This window comes from Microcebus murinus, chromosome 12 (assembly GCF_040939455.1).
Source record: "Microcebus murinus isolate Inina chromosome 12, M.murinus_Inina_mat1.0, whole genome shotgun sequence".
NCBI lineage: Eukaryota > Metazoa > Chordata > Mammalia > Primates > Cheirogaleidae > Microcebus > Microcebus murinus.
Window position 1 is genome coordinate 82,385,655 of NC_134115.1, and position 18,475 is coordinate 82,404,129.

The 18,475-nt window shown below is 35.3% G+C and overlaps 1 protein-coding gene across 4 annotated transcripts in view; it reads right to left on the reverse strand.

Moving 5' to 3' along the window:
• The window catches only part of RC3H2 (ring finger and CCCH-type domains 2), a 52,098-nt gene continuing 33,623 nt past the window's right edge, over nt 1-18,475 (reverse strand). For 2 of the 4 annotated variants that reach the window (XM_012771811.3, XM_020289467.2), the window contains 12 exons: nt 17,271-17,579; nt 14,523-14,737; nt 13,407-13,840; nt 12,616-12,786; nt 10,651-10,797; nt 10,107-10,320; nt 9,781-9,865; nt 9,433-9,514; nt 9,196-9,330; nt 8,824-8,931; nt 8,573-8,721; nt 1-7,653 (listed from right to left, as the gene is read on the reverse strand). In XM_012771811.3, coding sequence (XP_012627265.1) covers nt 7,458-7,653; nt 8,573-8,721; nt 8,824-8,931; nt 9,196-9,330; nt 9,433-9,514; nt 9,781-9,865; nt 10,107-10,320; nt 10,651-10,797; nt 12,616-12,786; nt 13,407-13,840; nt 14,523-14,737; nt 17,271-17,579 — 2,245 coding nt within the window. In that variant the 3' untranslated portion in view covers nt 1-7,457. The remainder of the gene's footprint in view (nt 7,654-8,572; nt 8,722-8,823; nt 8,932-9,195; nt 9,331-9,432; nt 9,515-9,780; nt 9,866-10,106; nt 10,321-10,650; nt 10,798-12,615; nt 12,787-13,406; nt 13,841-14,522; nt 14,738-17,270; nt 17,580-18,475) is intronic. The other 2 variants (XM_012771813.2, XM_012771812.2) reach the window with 2 other exon arrangements.

Consider the following 18,475-nt stretch of genomic DNA (forward strand, 5'->3'; position numbering starts at 1 on the left):
TACATGTGTTCATAGCAGCTTTATTTGTAATAGCCAAGATTTTGAAACAACCCAAATGCTCTTCAATGGGTTAATGGTTAAACAGACCGTGGTACATCCATACTACTCAGGAATATGAAAGAAAAAGAAACTATTAATACATGCAACCATTTGGATGGATCTCAAGAGAATTATGCTGAGTAAAAAAAAAAAAAAAAGCCAATCTCAAAAGTTTACATAGGTATAATTTCAGTTACATAATGTTCTCAAAATGACAAAAATACAGAGATGGAAAACAGATTAGTGGTTGCCAGAGTTTAGAGATAGGAGAATGAGGGCAAGAGAGAAAACTGGATGGGAAGATAAAGGGGTAGTGCAAGGGATCACTGAGGAGATGGAACAGTTCTGTTACCTTGGTAATAATGGTGGTTCCACAAATCTACACGAGAGAATTGCATAGAACTACACACACACACATACACGTAAATAATGTGCATGTGAAACTGGTGAAACCTGAGTAAGTCTGTGGATTGTAAGAATGTCAATTTCCTTGTTTTGATATTATACTAAAGTTATGTGAAATGCTACTATCGGAGAAAGTGTGTGAACAGTACACAGTCCTCTATTTTTGCAACTTCCTGTGAATCCATAATTATTTCAAAATATAAGGTTTAAAAAATATTTCAGTTGATCTTATTTAGAATCTTGGGTTTAAATATCTATTTTAAATGGCAGCCCCCTTACTCTTCATCTGATTCTCATAGAGGTTGATTCTTTTTTTTAAGAGGCAGGGTTTTGCTTGGCCAGGCTGGAAAGCAATGGCTATTCGCAGGAGCAATCATAGCTCACTGCAGCCTCAAACTTCTAGGTTCAACTGATCTTCCCACCTCAGCCTCCCAGGTAGCTGGGACTAAAGGCATGAACCATACCAGGTTTTTTTTTTTTTTTTTTGGAGACAAGGTCTCAGTACTTTGTCACCCAGGCTAAAGTGGTGTCATCATAGCTCACTGCAACCTCAAAACTCCTGGGCTTAAGCGATCCTTCTGCCTCAGCCTCCCAAAGTGCTGAGATTACAGGCATGAGCCACCATGTCTGGCTCTATAACCCAGATTTATATTCCTAGGTTATAATGCACGTATTTGCATTTAGAACTGTGTCTGGAACATATTAAGTGCTCTAAGAGTTGGCTATATTATTTCTCAGTGAATCACTCACTGTTCTTTAAACAACTCTTCATTGTAACAGGACTAAAATAGGTTCCAAACGCCACCAACCATCTCTTTGGGAGGCAGAAAGAGGGCGGACATGAATCAGAATTTTTGACTCCACCAATTTGTAGTAGACCTTGGGCAAGTTATGTAACATCTCAAATATAAAAGAGTTATAGAGCCAGGTATAGTGCTGCAACCTATAGTTCTAGCTACTCAGGAATCTGAGGCAGGAGGATCATTTGAGGCCAGGAGTTTAAGGCTGCAGTGAGCTATGATTGCACCTGTGAATAGCCACTACCCTCCAGTCTAGGCAACATAGCAAGACCCTGTCTCTAAAAGGAAAAAATATATAGGCTATATCCACAGTGAAGGATGGTTATTAAGATTGAGTGGTTGTTGTAAAGGTAGAGTAGGAGCTCAGGGTAATTCCTCCCTAAATCTTTGCTTGGAGAAATGTTATTCAGCCTACAAATTCTAGCCAGAGGTCATTTCACAGAGGAATTCTTTCTCTGGATCACCCCTATTACCAGCTACATAATTTCCCTTTTGGAGTTTTCATATATCCTACATTAGAGCTCACTGAGCCAGGTGCAGTGGCTCAAGCCTGTAATCCTAGCACTCTGGGAGGCTGAAGCAGGATACCTTGGCCTCAAGAGTTTGAGAAGATAGCTCACAAAATTATTTGAATTTGTCTTTCCCATTTTCCACACTATGAGCTTCTAGAGAAGGGGCTTATATTTTATTGACCTTTAACCTTAATTACCAGCACAAATAGGAGCTTAAATATATCAACTGAGTGAATGAATAAAACCACTCAATGCCCAATTAAAATGCTGTCTAGATCCACTCAGACCATTCTCTGTTCATATTCTGAGGCCCACAGAACTATCTTAATACCTCGATGATACATTGCTTTGTAAGTTACTTATGTATCTGTCCTATTCTCCCCACTAGACAGTAAACTCCGTCCTCATCTCCCACACAGAAAGTGCTCTATATTGAATGAATAAAGTGACTGACAGAATTAAGGAATATTTCAATCTCCTTGGGTATATAATTTTTTTTCTGATCCTTCCCAATGATACATGGATGTGCCAGGTAATCATTTAAATTCCAACTTAGGGAAAGTCCTGATAGCTTTGTTAAGCCAGCAATATACCAAGAAAATAAAGATAACTAAAATAATACCATTAACTTAATATTGACACTAAACAAACAACTGTTAAGGTGGACAAATAATTTTATTTTGTGCATGCAAATACATGTCGAGTACTGCAAACTTTTTCCATCAATTTTCTCTCAAACACTGAAAATCATGATGCTCTATTTTGTGAACAGCCAAAGCTAATATCTCTTCACTTCAGTGCTACAGCAAAAACACACAGAATTCACTCTTTGCTATTCACTATCATCACAACCCTCATTGTTCCATCTTTGCCCTCCCCCCAAATACAGGCCTTAAAAGTCCTAGCCTTTCCCCATTTAATCCTATTCCTATAGCACAAAGGGAAACATTACAATTTGGAAATTCAAATTGAAATAAATGGAATAGAATTTATTCCCATATATATTCCCCATTTCATTGTACAGAATTATTTTAAATTATAGTTTTAAATAGAAGCTGAGTATATGCCTTAAAAATGAGCATTAAATCCATCTTAGAGATGGTGCCTGCTTTTTTACATGATGGGTGTACACCATCTTTAATTTCATTTACATTTCAATCGAACAATAGATTTGCAAAGAAAATGTCTAATACAGACGTAAAAATATTCACACTAGAGCTTCACAATCGGTTGTACAATTGACAAACAGGCCTCTTTTCCCAAACTTTCCAGCTAAGCAAATTTATAAAATGTAATCAATGCAACAAGAAAAACATTTCTCTTTCACTTCCAGGGAAAAGAATATGCAATAAACAGTATAAATGCAGACAGCAGTTGCTGCAAGCTAACCACGATACTCCCAAGTGGCTGTACAGTGGATATGTGCAGTACGAATAAAAGCCACATGTGTTGTATCACAACTACAGTATAATTGTTTGCCCAGCTAAGAGAATGCATGCACTTCCATGCCTTGGGTTATAAAGTGAGGCCTAATTCTTGACAGGTTGATGGAATATGTGCAAATGACCTTGGATTTTGGCAGTACTAAGTGCAGCCAGTGTCTGTGTTCCACTGGTTTGGGGATATTTTTAAATTTTTATTTTAAAAAAAGAAAAATTGCCAATTTCAGACTTGGGGGATTAACTGCTCTTGGAGTAAAAATAAGACTCCACTTAAATGTGGGGTGTTCTGATCTGTGGCCATTACTCCTTGTATTCCCTTGCCAGCAAAGGGATACAAAGAAAGGGCTAGTATAAAGGAGTTTCTTGTTCAATTTATCCAGAAAATGGGATACTCCTTGAGCATGTTCATTTGTGTTCTGCTTGCAGAAGGTGTCCTTATGTAGGAGTTACAGTAAGTGATCCCATCATCGCTCTTCATTCACTAAAACACAAGAAAAGTTCTTCCAGGAAACCAATACATAGTTGCAATGCAACTTTTCCCTTTAATGATTTAGTTATCAATACTGGTAACAGTCTGCTCAGAAAATGACTCAAAGAAGCTGGGGAAGAAATGCTCAGACTCAAAGTTTAAATCACATGCTGAATCTGATTGTTATAAATACCACCCCTGTTAACAAGACAACATGGGCTTTAACATTTAAAATCCAAAAGCAAGCTAGATGGTTTTAAAACAATTTTTTCAAATGTTTAAATGATCCTATTTTAAATTCCTACAAATTGCTTTGCATCCTGTAATTTTCTCAAGGCAGCATATAAAATTGGGATGTGCTTTATGTACTTAGCCTTGACTTAAAATCTGAGTGAAAGTGACTAGATCCATACAAATGATAAATTTCAGTTCTAGTATGGGAGGTTTCTTTTATTATTCTCTTACTAGAGTAAATAGCTATTGGGGAAAAAAATCAGTGCCACTGGCCTAATGACTACCTTCTTTTGAAAATTACAACACACAACTTTTCATGTATGACACCGGTTCATCACATGGCATTGAAAGTAAGTCATGGCAGCAAAGGCAAGGGAATCTGCTTTGTTCAGGTACCAATTAAAGAAATACATACATAAGTAACTTTCTCAGAATTCCTAAAATAAAATGAGACTACAAAAAAGAATTGCTGATGCTACATCCACAGTAACTGAATGGGGTGGCACAGACTTCAGAATAGGACTTAGAAACTAAAAAACAAAAACACAAAAAAATGAAAAAAAAAAATAACCACCACTTTCCTGCTTTCTATACCTCAGACTACTTTTTTCTGATTAGACCATAGGCAATATACGTAGTTTAGTTACCAACATTATAAATTTCCTCTCCTGTTGCTTTATAGCCTTTGATTCCAGACATGTGTATATCACAATGTCTTCAAAGAAAAGGGTCAAATGCACATCCTAGGTCTGATTTATAACATTTTCTTCTATGACATCAGTAGGTACCATTCTGAAGAAGGATCAGATGAACTGCTTTCTTCTAAAGGGGCAGAGAACCAATGGCTTTACTTCACATTAAACCCACCATGACAGACAGAAGGTGGCCATTGTTACATAGAGAATGGATGCAATCCAGAATAATCACAACACAGAAACAATTCCTATGTTGTTAGTGAGAAAGAGAGTAAGTTTTTAAGAACAGGGAGTTATTGTTTTACGGGATCACCTGCTGCAAGACAAGTATTATTTTAATATAAATGTTGTGAGACATACCAATAAGGTTGGCAGGTATATACATATACTGATGCAAATGTAATTTCACTGGACAAGTAGGCAAACATCTAAGCAGTTTATCCCAACCCCCTCCAGCAGAGCACAACCAAGTTTCAAAATTTCAATTTTAAAATTAAAAAGATAAGGTTAAATACACAAGATCAATTTATGTAGTATATATTCACCCTCAGAACGTGCTGAAGATGTTTTGTGTAGTTCTGTTGCACAGAGGGTTCTTTCCCTGAGGGCACATAAGGAGCTCTCAAACTGTTAATAGGTCTCTATTTTGTAACAAAATAGCAATTTTAAAATCTTAAAAAAAAATACATTACCTTCAACATGGAAGATCTCACTATTAAATATCCATGAAATAGAATGGTTTGCATATCCTTTGTGGAATTACAAACAGCAAATAAAGTACATTGGAAGCATTTCGAATGTAATAAGCACATATTTATAGAAAGGTTCTGATATAAATTATATAACAATCATATTCCTGTAATATCCTAGGCTAATTTATAATGTCTGAAATAAGTTAATGTAACATGGTTTACAACTCTTGTTCCTATTCATTTCAGGTTACAGAGTGAAATAAATAAAAATGTCTTTGTAGGGATGGGGAGCACTGGCCATGGCAGAAAAGTACAGTACTAACCAAAGGAAATTAAGTCAAGGCTACTGTGCTATTATGCTACAAACAAACATCTTCATACATTTGAGTATTAAATAAATGTGTAAGATCTTCCATACTGACACCAGAATATCAAAACTACCCCTTTTGTTTCTCAGGTATATTTACAACTTATCAGTCACCTTATGAGCATGTTCATTAAGACAGGTATCAAACACCAGTATTTACTCATTCTGATCAAGAAATTTCAGGGAAATGTCAACCCTCCCGCCCCTGGAAATGTGCACAAAACTTTTTATCAAAATCTTATCTGATACAATGCTGTGGTTTTGTAAAACAACTAAATAGCTCAGACGACCAATAACATGATCCTGTTTAAGCCTTGCTAGCAGGAAAAGCCCTTACATACAGTACACCTGGTGAAAGATCAGCTTGGCTTAAAATATTCCAGTACAATTTTCAGAGTAAACAACTTCACAGAAGTTAATTAAAAAAAATAATAAAACTCAAACTAATCTTAAAGAAACAGAGGAAAAACAAAAAGACAAACTATAGGTAAGATCACCAGGAAAGAATGCCCAGCTTTTGTTTTCAAATGTTGACTGAAATTTAGGTTTCAATAAAGTATCTTCCACAAGTCTGAGGCATAGCTAGTTGAACGTACTGCATACTTTCAGACACCAAGTCAAAAACCATTTCAGTCACATTTTAGCAGGGCAGAAATTATTCATGTTTTTAAGTATGAATAAATGTTAGTCAATGTTCTACTATTACATGGTTCATAGTCTTATCAACCTAACAGTCAAAAAACAAGAAAAATTAAACCCCAACATGAAGTAACAATAAACAATATTTAACCAAGATAATGCAAAGAACACCCAAATTAATTAGTTTAAGTTAAAAACCCAGCAATACCATCTTGTTAGTCAGTGCAAACGCTACATACAGGGTTTTCTCAAGAAAGCTGAAAGCACCTGATTCTTTTGCCAAGTCATCAGATTCAATAATGTACAGGCTTAAATCTGCATTTTAAAAAACTGCCATTACATTAGTGCATAATTTATCAAAATTGTAAAAACGATTCTGCATAACTTAGGAGAATTTAATATCTAGTACATCAGCTGAAAGACTTAGGCACTTGGTTATATTTTTAATTAATTACTTCAACAAGTAGCCTGTGTATAAATATTAACAAAGCAGAAACTATCCTTGAAAAATGGAAAATTAAAAAAAAAAAATTAAATGCTACAGATAAAAGCACTGCACCACACTCCTACATATAATGCAGTAAAGAAAGCTAGTATATAACCCTGTAAAATTCTATGGTAAGAATGTCTAACTCCACTCTTCAAAAGAAAAAAAAGAAAAAAAATCCATGCAAAGTCCCATGAAAAAGATAAATAAAGCAGCTGGAATGAGATGGAAACTTCTCTCAGTGAAACATAAAATAGAAATAAATAAGTTAATTAAGTCTACTTTCACTAGATGTATCATTGTAGGATCCTGCTAGTTTAATAACTGAGTTGTTAATTTTCTATAGAAGCCATTTAAAATAGGAAATGGCTCAGTTACTGCACCGGATTGCTACAAACTCATAAAAAGCTGCTTGAAGCTTAAGTTAAATGTTGTCCAAATTCCAATCACTTCTGGAAAGTGAACGTATTACCCTAGTAAAGTAAATTTTCTTTTTTTTTTTCATAATGCTAATGCCAGAGGGCTTGAAGTATCAAAGAGTCCACAGGAAATGGATGCCCCCGGTAATATCTTTTTTTTAAAAAAAATATACATTATATAATATATATTATATATATAAAAAGCTAGTGTAAATGCTTCCATGGTATGGTCACAAATTTGAAAGATGAACCTTCTTTCAGCTGTTAACCATCTTCCCATTTGCAACAGGTTTTAAAAAGTCATTTTTATCTTCAGACATAACATGAGTTTTCAAAATGAGGTTGCCAACACTGACAGATGTGGTGATGGGGAGGCAACTTGCATTGCTAATAGACACTGGGAGTGGTTGGCTAAAGCAAGAAGTTACCGGCAGAATTGTTTTTTGTTCCTCCCTGAAAAAATAAATGATATTGAAAACAAATTAGTCTTAAGTGAAAACTTTAAAGAGCAACCATACATCATGCTTAATGAAAATTTTATCAAGCTTTATGAGCCCCAGGCAAAAACACTAAAAGCATCACAAGTCACTTAAAAAAAATCTCATTTTTCAAAAATTATAATAAGGAATTAAAATACTGGTCATTTATGGCCATATAAACTATCAAGTTCAAGATTAAGCCCATACTTTTGGCAGTAATTATACAAAACGGTATTATTATAGCCAAAAAAACCTTAACACATGCTTTATTTTTTGCTGTGTTGCCCAGGCTGGAGTGCAGTGGCACATTCACAGCTCACCGCAGCCTCACACTCCTGGGCTCAAGAGATCCTCCTGCCTTAGCCTTCTGAGTAGCTGGCAAAATGAGGTTGCCAAACATTGACAACCTAGGACTAAAGATGTGTGCCACCACACCTAATTTTTTACATTATTTTTTTTTGTAGAGATGGGGTCTCACAGTGTTGCCCAAGTTGGTCTTGAACTCCTGGCCTCAAATGATCCTCCTGCCTCAGCCTCCAGACGTACTAGGATTACGAGCCACTAAGCCCAGACTTAACATGATTTTTGTTAAAAAGAAACCTTAATCTAAGTTGTAATTCTTTTAAGTTTGGCTACCAGACTGAAGAAGTATAACCTGATACTGGAGCACAGACTTTATCCCCAAAAAATGCAAGTTTCAGGCTACTGAAATGGACTACTTTGTTAGTTCACTTTTATCTCTTTTCCCCTAAAAATCTGGACTGACCAAATCATTGCCCTATAAGGTCTTCCTCACAGCACAAAGCCAAAAATGAATTTAACACAGCCTCTATTTCTCTTTAAGTATTCATGCCCTAAGTCCACTGGTTATGAATTTTCTGTCTAACACTCACAGAATCACATGGTCTTCACCTAAACTCTGTTTTTTCTGCTTTAGTGGCTCCTTTTGGTGCTGTTGGACTGGATGCCCATTTTCCACTGCTGTTCCATTCAGCAACTGATCATTTTGAGAACTGATTCCAAGTTGTATGTCCAGGATCTCCTAGGAAAACAAAATTTTAATTCTTCAGTATGAAAAGTATTTTATACTTTTTTTAGTTTTCAAAGGAACAAAATTTCCTAATTATCTAATTGTGGTACTTACTTCGATTTGATCGCTTTGTCCATCAGGTTCATCAGTATCAAGTGCTGAAAGCTCTAATTCAATATCCCTATCAGGCTTAGTATCTGTTGAATCTTCTATATAATCACTCTGTAAACAACAAAAATACTGATCTTCTACCTGTGAAATCTGGGGCTTCCCCTTTTAAGTTAAAATGGATACCTCAATGGTATAATTAAAGAATTATTTAGGAAATCTCAGACTATAATTTTATTTCTACTGTAAGTTTTAATGGTGATCAATCATCCACCAGAAAAAGGCACACTAAAATGCACAAAGACCGGTATAAACCAAGGTGCAGCTTGAAGAAAACAAATACATTATGCATGAAGCTGAGAGGTTCAGTTTTTTTACCTCTCCATTTCTCAGTTCAATTTCCTTGCTTAGAAGATTTAAGGTAAGGTGACGGCCTTCATCCAGGGAATTCCACTTCTGTTGCATGGCCAGAGCATTGGCCTCCCTCTGAAGAAGTAATGAGTTACTCTTGGCCTATATAACGAGAAAGTGGGAAAAAAAGTAAACTTCCTACCATAGTTTTCAAATGTCATTCTATTTTTTTATAAATTAAAAGCTAAGTTACCTAGAACCTACCTGCTGAAGTTCAATGCTTAAAAGGTCTCCAGTACTGGAATGCTTTCTATGACCAGATAAATCAGTAACAATGAATCTGTCCCTTTAAAGAGAAATACATTTATTGTAATAAAAGAAAAATAAATGAAGCAACTAAAGCAATAATGACTATATGTTTTATGTAACAGATCAACCCTGTAAGCTTCAGTCATCATTCCAAATGTAAACATAAAAATATTTTTCAGAAATTTGTTATACAGCTGAGACTAGCAAAGCACATTTCATCAACAAATGGGGGTGGGATTTGCTCTCTGAGGATACATACAAGTCTAAGAATGGAAAATCCTAAAGAATTAAGAAAAACATTACCGTTCAATATAGTGTGCTGATGATGTGGCCTCACTGCCATATGAACTCCACCTTGAATCAACAGCATTGACGTAAGGGACGTAATCTAGAGAAACATAGAAAGAAACAATGTTTGCAAAAGTGAAAAAACCAGTAGGTAGATATGCATGTATACTTTTCAAAAAAAAATCTGCAATTTATCCTACTAGCCATATGATGCTGGTTAAACCATTTAATTCTGAGTTTAGTAGAGTTGTTAAATGGAAGGAAAAGTACTCTATTATACAGATTGGGGATTAAAAAGCACAGTGCCTAGAATATATCAGACTAGGGATGAAACGGATTACCTGATACACTGATGGGCTTAGTCGCACTTCCTTGGGAAGCAGTGGCCTGGACAGGATCTGTAGTATGGTAACCTGTACGGGAAGATCTGGAAATCGCACCCCACTTTGAGATGATGGGTCCATCACTAAAGGGAATTATTGGGTCTTCCTCTTTTGTCCTTCTCTGAGTTTCAAATAAATGTACTCTTCTCTTAACATCTCCACTGTCCAGGTCCTGCATAAACCAAAAAAAATCAATAAAAGGACTGTTGACTATTACTTCAGTAGTAAGTATATGCTATCAAGAAACATGTTATTAGGTTTTCTGATAAATTTAACACTAGCTCTAATGTCAATGATAATCCAACACTATTATTAAACCACTAAACTATACTTAAATAATTTAAATATTTAATGCAATATATTTCAGACTTATCTAAATATAATGCAGCTGATTACAGATGAGTTATATAGCAACAGTAAAAAGATGAAAGCATTCATTCTAAAACTTGAGTCAACATGCATTATCTCTCCCCACCAAGTCCCAAACCCAGCAAAATCATACCATTAACACAGCATTTGAATTAGCAATTACATCTTTGGGCTCTGAATCGATGGCATTTATACAGGAACCTATGGTGCCACAGGACCAGGGAGAATAATGGGAAAGATGATCTTCTTCAAATTTTGTACCACTCACATTCTCAGAGAACTGGTTTTTAAAAAAAAGTAAGCCAATTAGTAAGAAACTTAAATTTATAAGCTTGTAACTAATATAAAGTGACTATTATAGAATCCAGAGAACTTCATAGTGAACAATTATACTCTTTTAATATAAAAACTGTTATAAGCAACAAATAGTATTTTTACATTAGAAAATGGCATGCCTTCTCTTTTCCCTTTTTCCTTTAAAGTGCTCATAAGGAACACTTGGCTGATACTATCAAAAGGAATCAACAAACATTTATAGCATGTCACTAACATAGTATGGGTGCTCTAAAAAAAAAATGAAGAGAAAAAAAGCAAAAGAAAACAAATACACAGATGTGCACACAGACACAGAGATCACAGTCCATGTCCTAAAGGAGTTTATAATTTCCTTGACAAAAGAACAACACCTGCAAATAAGGGAACATGACTGATAAACCATGTAGTATTAAATAAAGAGCCAAAGGAATTCAAAGAAGGGTCTGGAGCTAGAAGAGGAAGTGAATACATTTTAAAGGAACTGTAGGAATACTATAGGATCAGAATACTAAAGTTGTAATAATCATTAAATCTACTTTATTAATTATTCAGATAAGAAAACTTAAGGCCAAAAAGGTTAAATAACTTGCCCCAAGACAAACTGCAAGCTGATAGCAGATCTTAATCTCAGAAAAATACTCATTTCCTAAAATATATTATATAAAAAATGAAAATACACTTTTCTATCAAGCAAGTGGCAGCTCTGTCACTGTTGTCAAGATGTTTACCTGCTTCGAAGAAGTTTGATAAGACAAATTTGGATCTAGTTTAAAAAGTCAATGCTTTATTAAAAGATTTATGGATTAAAAAAAATAATGCCTAGGATTATTTCAAAATAAACCAGCAGAAAAGGGGATACAAATAAAATAAGATTGGCTGAGTTGATAATTGTGAAAGCTTGGCAATAGGTAGAGTTTATTATACTATTCACTCTACATTTGTATATGTCTGAAATTTTTTTTTTAGAGACAGGGTCTTGCTATGTTGCTCAGGCTGGTTTGGAACTCTAGGCATCAAGCAATCCTCCTGACTCAGCCTCCTGAGTTGTTTGGATTATAGGTATGAGACACTGTGGCTGCCATATGTTTGAAATTGTTTATAATAAAAAAGACTGAAAAATTTTTGTATCAGATCCTCTGGGGGTGGGGAATAAATTAGAAGAAACTTTAAAAAGAAATTAATGGTTTTCTCTAAATATAACAATACTAAAAACACCAGATTAAATTAAAATCATTCTGGTACAAAAACTTGTTTTGTAATGCCAAGAACAATAATTAGCAGTGATGTAAACAGCATGAATAATTAGTTGGCATTTCTGTACCTCTTGTGAAGTAGGGAAGAAATGCTTGAGCCCAGGATTCAAATCCCAGCTGCTTACAGGCTGAATTATCTTGGGCTAATTACATAACTTCTGAGTTGGATTCCTAACCTGTAAAGTACGGATAATACCTGTGTCCTAAGGTTTTTGTGAGAATTAAATAAAATAGCTTAATGTAAATGCTTGGTACAGTGCCTGGCATGAGTAGGTGCTCAATAAATGGCAGATATAAAGCTTATTATTAATAAAGGCTATAAAAATAACTGTACTGCTGGAAAGATTTTTAATTCTTGGTTGATAAAGGACTGAAAGATATATGATGATGGTCTTCAGAGTCTCACAACACCTAGTGAGCAGGAAACCACTGCAAAATATCCAAAATAACTAACCCTGGTTTGAATGAGAAATTTGAAGTTAACTCTTTAAACTATCCCTGCAAGATCAAGTGATTAAAACCTTTCTTACATCCGTGCGAAAGTCTACACTGAATAGAGGAGAAGGTGGTGTTGGTGACTGTGTTGCCACAGGAAGAGTTGAAGAGACAAGAGGTGCTTTCTGAGTGTGGTACTGTGCCCACTGATCTGGCTTTCTTCTTATCTGCTCCTCGCAACTGGTCTTCAAATGACCACAAGGTTCCTAATGGAGGATAAAAGAAACAATCTTAATCAGCTAGGGAGTGGTGAATAAATTTAACTATGCTCTGTGAAAATAATGTAAACAGTTTATGATATTTTGGGGATAAAAAAAACACAGGAGGGAAAGTCACCTAGTCTATTCTCCACACACTTAAACAAAAAGGTTAATATTTATTCAAGTGATGTTAGAAGTAAAATCTGAGCACTCACTTTTCTGGTTTAGGGAAGTCATTTGTATAAATGTGGAGATACTGAAAAGAAGCCTTGTCCTTGTAATTCTGAGATTTATTTTTACCTTCCCAACAGTTTCTATCCAAATATGACATTTATTGAGCATTCATATGTATCAGGCCTAGTTCCAAAAGTTTTGTTTTTCTAATTTAATTCTCACAACAGCCTTGAGGGTAGGTACTACTGTTATTGCCATCAAATAGATGAAAAAACTGAGGCACATGAGGTCAAGTAACTTCCCTGGGTGACACAACTGTAAGTGGAGGAGCTAGAAGGTATACTTGGGTGGTTTAACTCCACACATTGACTCTTAACTACTACACTAACTACTCACTAATGACTCACTAACGACTACACTATAGTAGCATTCCTATTTCCACCATCACTTACCCTTGGTAAAGGCACAGTTGTCCTTGGCTCACTTGGTGGCTGACAAGCCACTGAATAATATCCATCTAATGAATTATATCTTTCTCGCAAAGATGTCTGATAGACAGACGAGTGCATCACATCCATTGGAGGTAAAGAATTGCTTCTAATAATGTCATCTCGTTGGTACATAGGTGGGCGCCAGATGCGCCTACTGTCATACACAGGAGCATACATCCCAGAAGGTACTGGAGGAACTGGTCCATACGGCTGCGGAGGAGGAGGCTGGTAAGGAGAGGAATTCATTCGATCTCGAGGGGAAAATGTACTGTAATGATCGGCATATGGCATGGAAGCAGGTGGGAGGGAGGACTCTGGAACATTATTGGACCTCACAAATCGAGGAACACAGGGAGCCACACCAGCTGGTACCGTTGGAGGTGGTGGGTAGTATCCTTGAAAATTGGAAAAAGGAATATTTAATGTAATCTTAGTAAAATCCAACATTTTATAATGGTTTAAATCTAAGGTAGCCTTTAATGTGGGAAAATATAAGCTTTGAATTTTACTTCAGTTACCCTGCTTTACAAAGCAGCTATGTATTTTCAAGATACTACTATATGAAAATCATTAACATTCAACACTTTGTTAAACTGGTTTTTAAAAACACATGACATAGCTATTAATAGATGGCTGGTAAATTTCCTTCTAGAGCATCTATTGCCACAGGTTTTGGATTAAATGATTACACCATTGATTCTTATTACCCTTTTTGGGAGCAGAGGTTAAAGACCTCTTTCAAAATCTATGTAAGTTGTTCACTGTCATTCCAAAATTGTACATAAGCATACATAAACAAAACATTTTACATACTATTTCAGGGGATTTTCAGTATTCCCTGAAGCTCATTCATGAACCTTATTTGATTCATAGGAATGACAATCTGATAACTATTAGTATCTAGAACCAGATTCTTAGGGCAGGAGAAAACATATGGGTAACATACTCCAAAGGATTAATTTTTTAATGTGGACACTCTAGACAGATATAAATGATTCACTCATTTATCTAAGGGAAACACATGTCAGATTACAGCTTCTTTTTTTCTTAATTACACAATTATATAAAATTATTTACCTGTCTGTGGATACTGTGGGACTTCAAAGGGTATCTGAGTCCTTGGATCTTGAAAATACTGAATGTTTTCAGAATGCTGAGGATATACTGGTACTCTAGTTAGAAATGGGCTGGATTTTTGAGGCACAGAATTCAGCTCTGTTGCAACATTAGAGGGTCCAGCTGAGGTAGCCGCTACATTACTTACAGGAGTCTTGGGTGGAGAACCAATTTTACTGGAGAGAGAGTTTAACAAACAACAAAGGATAACCATCCCAAATCACAGTGGTGTAGAAAAAAAAAAAAGATAACCAAATGTCTTCTTAAAAAACAATTTTTAATAAAATTATATAGTGAAAACACTAATAGAAAATGATAATGGTAAGAGATCTCACATTCTGGTGGGGACAACAGGAAATGAAAACAATTCCCAGGCATTAACATGACTCTTTTACCCATGCTTTCTTTGTCGTTGAGACAGTCTTGCTCTATCACCTGGCTAGAGTGCAGTGGCGTCATCATAGCTCATTGCAACCTCAAACTCCTAGGATCAAGAGATCCTCCCACCTGAGCCACTAAGACTACAGGTGCATGCCACCTTATCCAGCTTTTTTTTTTTTTCCTAGAGATGGGGTCTCACTATGTTGCCTGGGCTGGTCTGCAACTCCTGGCCTCAAGCAATCCTCCCACTTCATGCCCCCAAAGTGCTGGGATTAAAGGCATGAGCCACTGTATCCCCCATGGCTCATTTTCATTAGCTACACCAATTGGCTTGATGTTTGGCACATATTAGATGATCTGTAATATCTGATGAATAAATAAAGTATGTAGATTTCTTTAAGTATTTGAATAAATAATTTATGTAGATTATTTTTAAAGTTGTTACCCTAGTCCATTAAAAATACTGAGATAATACAATTCACCCGTTCAAAGTGTACAATCAGTGGTTATTGGTATAATCATAAGGTTGTCTAATTATCACCACTCTTTAATCCTGAAACATTTTCACCACTCTCAAGGGAAACTTGTACCCATTAGCATGCACTCTCCATTCCTGCTCCCACCCTAAGCTCCTAGAAACTATTAATCTACTTTCTGTCTCTATGGATTTGCCTATTCTGAACATTCTACATAAATGAAATTATACAACATGTGGCCTTCTGTGTCTGCCTTCTTTCACTTAGCACAATGTTTTCAAGATCCATCCATATTGTAGCATGTAATAGCACTTCATTCTTTATAGCTGAATAATATTCCATTGTATGGATATAAAATAGTTTTACAACATTACCTTGCCAAAACCCTTCAAAAACTCATTTCCTAAACATCTGTAACATAAGGTCTCCATAATCTGGTGCCAACCTATCTATCTAATCTTATTTATGCCAGTCCTTAACATAAAGCTTCAAATCTAAAAGGCTGGTTTCCTCAATATTCCATATAATTATCTACAAACTTAATCCATGTTATACTGTTTTCTTTTCTGAAATCTCCTGTATTTTTCCCAGCAATATAAGATTTTCCTGTCCTATAATCCAATTCCAATATTGCTTCATTTGTGTGAATGCTATTTCCACAACTACATTATCATAAATTCCTTACAGGCAGAGATACCTTGTATGTCTCATGTACTTCCAACAGTGACAAAAACACAGGTCAGAATGAGTGCATAAAAAACATGTGTTCGCTAGATAATGTTCTCTGATACATATTTTCTAAAATCTCTCCCAGGAAAGATTTAGGGGTCCTTTAATAAATAATTTCCCCCATCATATGCTCACTGCAGAAGGAGCAAATATTACTGCTTATCTACCCATTATTATTACATGAAACCACTACCAGTGTACTTTGTGTCTAGCACAACAATGCTTTTTTCCTAGCAGGCATACAACAGATACTGACAGACTATTTGTAGGCAACAAAATCTTAACATGCTTTAACTCAGATTTTAACCTACAAAAGAATACCAAAACATGGGATTTTAGAGTCAGAAATAGCTTTTCAGATCATCTGAAAGCTTTAAAACTTTTTTCTTAAGGCACCAAAACCCTTTGCCAAATGAAATCTTATGCTGGTATCCAATCACAACAGCAATGGTGGTAATAATAACAATAGTAATAAAACAAGTATTTACTGAGTGCTTACTATCTGGTAGGCATTGTTCAAAGCATATTGCAGAGTTAACTCATTTAGTCTTCACAGCCAACATATGAAGTATTATTGTAACTGTAACTTTATGGATGTGTAAACTGAGGAACACAGTTAAGCAACTGGCCCAAGATCACACAGCTAAGAAACAATAAGCAGAACTTGAGCCCAAAGAGTTTGGCTCCAAGATTCCCCTCTTAACTACTATACATAATTACAGAATATAAATAAAGCAGAAGTGCTCTGACTGAAACAGGGCTAGAGGCTGAGCATCTCACTTGCTCAGGTCTCTATTAGTTTTTTTCTAGCACCTCTATGGAATCAATACTAAAGTTAAAGGAAGTAAGGTATCAAAAAACCCAATTCTGGTTTAACCTCTTCAGTATACAGTTGAGGAAAACCAAACCCAGAGTTGAAATGACCTTCCAACTTTACAGAACTATTCAGTTGTAGAGCCAGGACTAGAACGAACATTTTTTGGTATTTAGTGTTTCTTCTACTACATGAAACATTGTGCATAAAAATTCTGATTAACTGCTATTCCTTGGGATAAATAAAAATACTCAGGCATTTCTAAAAAGGATAAAGAATTAATATTAACCATTTTTGCCTAATACCTACCTTTCAGTTATAGAATCTGCAGAGGGCCCAGTAGCATTCTGACCATTAGTGCCAACCTTCCCCACTTTCTTCACAGTCTCCAGAGCTCTTAAGGTACTGTCAGTACTACGTGAGATTAGCTGGGAAACACTGTTTTCTGCATTTGAAATTCCGTTTGTACTTGGAACAGTTTTTCCCGTTGTTTCAGTACTTCCTATGACAGAAATGACATTTCCGGCTGTGGTTGTGACAGTGTTGTTTACACCAACTTTATTTAGAAGAGGAAACGTTCTTACAGTGGCATTGATCTTTTTGTTCCTTAATCGATACCTGTTTTAAAAAAATGAACATATTGGTGAATATTTCACTAAATCTTACTCTGAAGAAAAAAAGACAATAGGAAAGGATTTAAAAAGGTAGAAACAGCTCTAAAATAGCTTCTTCAGCTAAATAATCAAATACAATCTACATCTAATTCTACTGTGACAGACACCACATGAAAATATACATTCCATTCACATATGTATATAATATACATGTATACATAAGGATATAATATACCAAGCAAAATACACACATATTCAAAAAATCCTTTTGAGAGAGTGGGAAGGGATCATTTGATAATTTTATATAACTGGATTATAAAGTACACTATGTTAAAATGACAGGAACCAGCACCAAATTTAGTTGGGAACACAGAATGAAGAGAAAAGGTACGCAAGAGTTGAAGCATTCTCTGTTGTTACCGAACTGTTAAAGCATTACATATGTGTTTTTAAAAATTAAGAAAACCAAAACTTAAACATTACACACAAAATATAGAAATTTTGTATTATATTTTTCAGATTAGCTTATGCCTAAAGTGCATTTGAATTAAAGACTTTTCTCATACTAAGTTTTGACTTTTATTTATGGTTATCATCAGATATAATACTCTAATATATAAAGCAATTTGATCTTGGGACTCCATTTAAGACAATTTGTTTGTACTTGTATATCAAAAATTTCATTATAATGTAGTCCTTCCTTGTAAACATTACCTCCAGTATTTTAAAGTGGTGAAAAATTAAGTTACATGAACAGAAAGAAGATTACATACATTTGGGGTCATAAACAATACCCAGTTTACTATAGTTTCCCTTTTAATTTTCCAGTATCTACAAAACAGCTTCATCATTCAATCCTTCTCTTGTTCTCCTTTTCACACATACACACACTAACAGAGG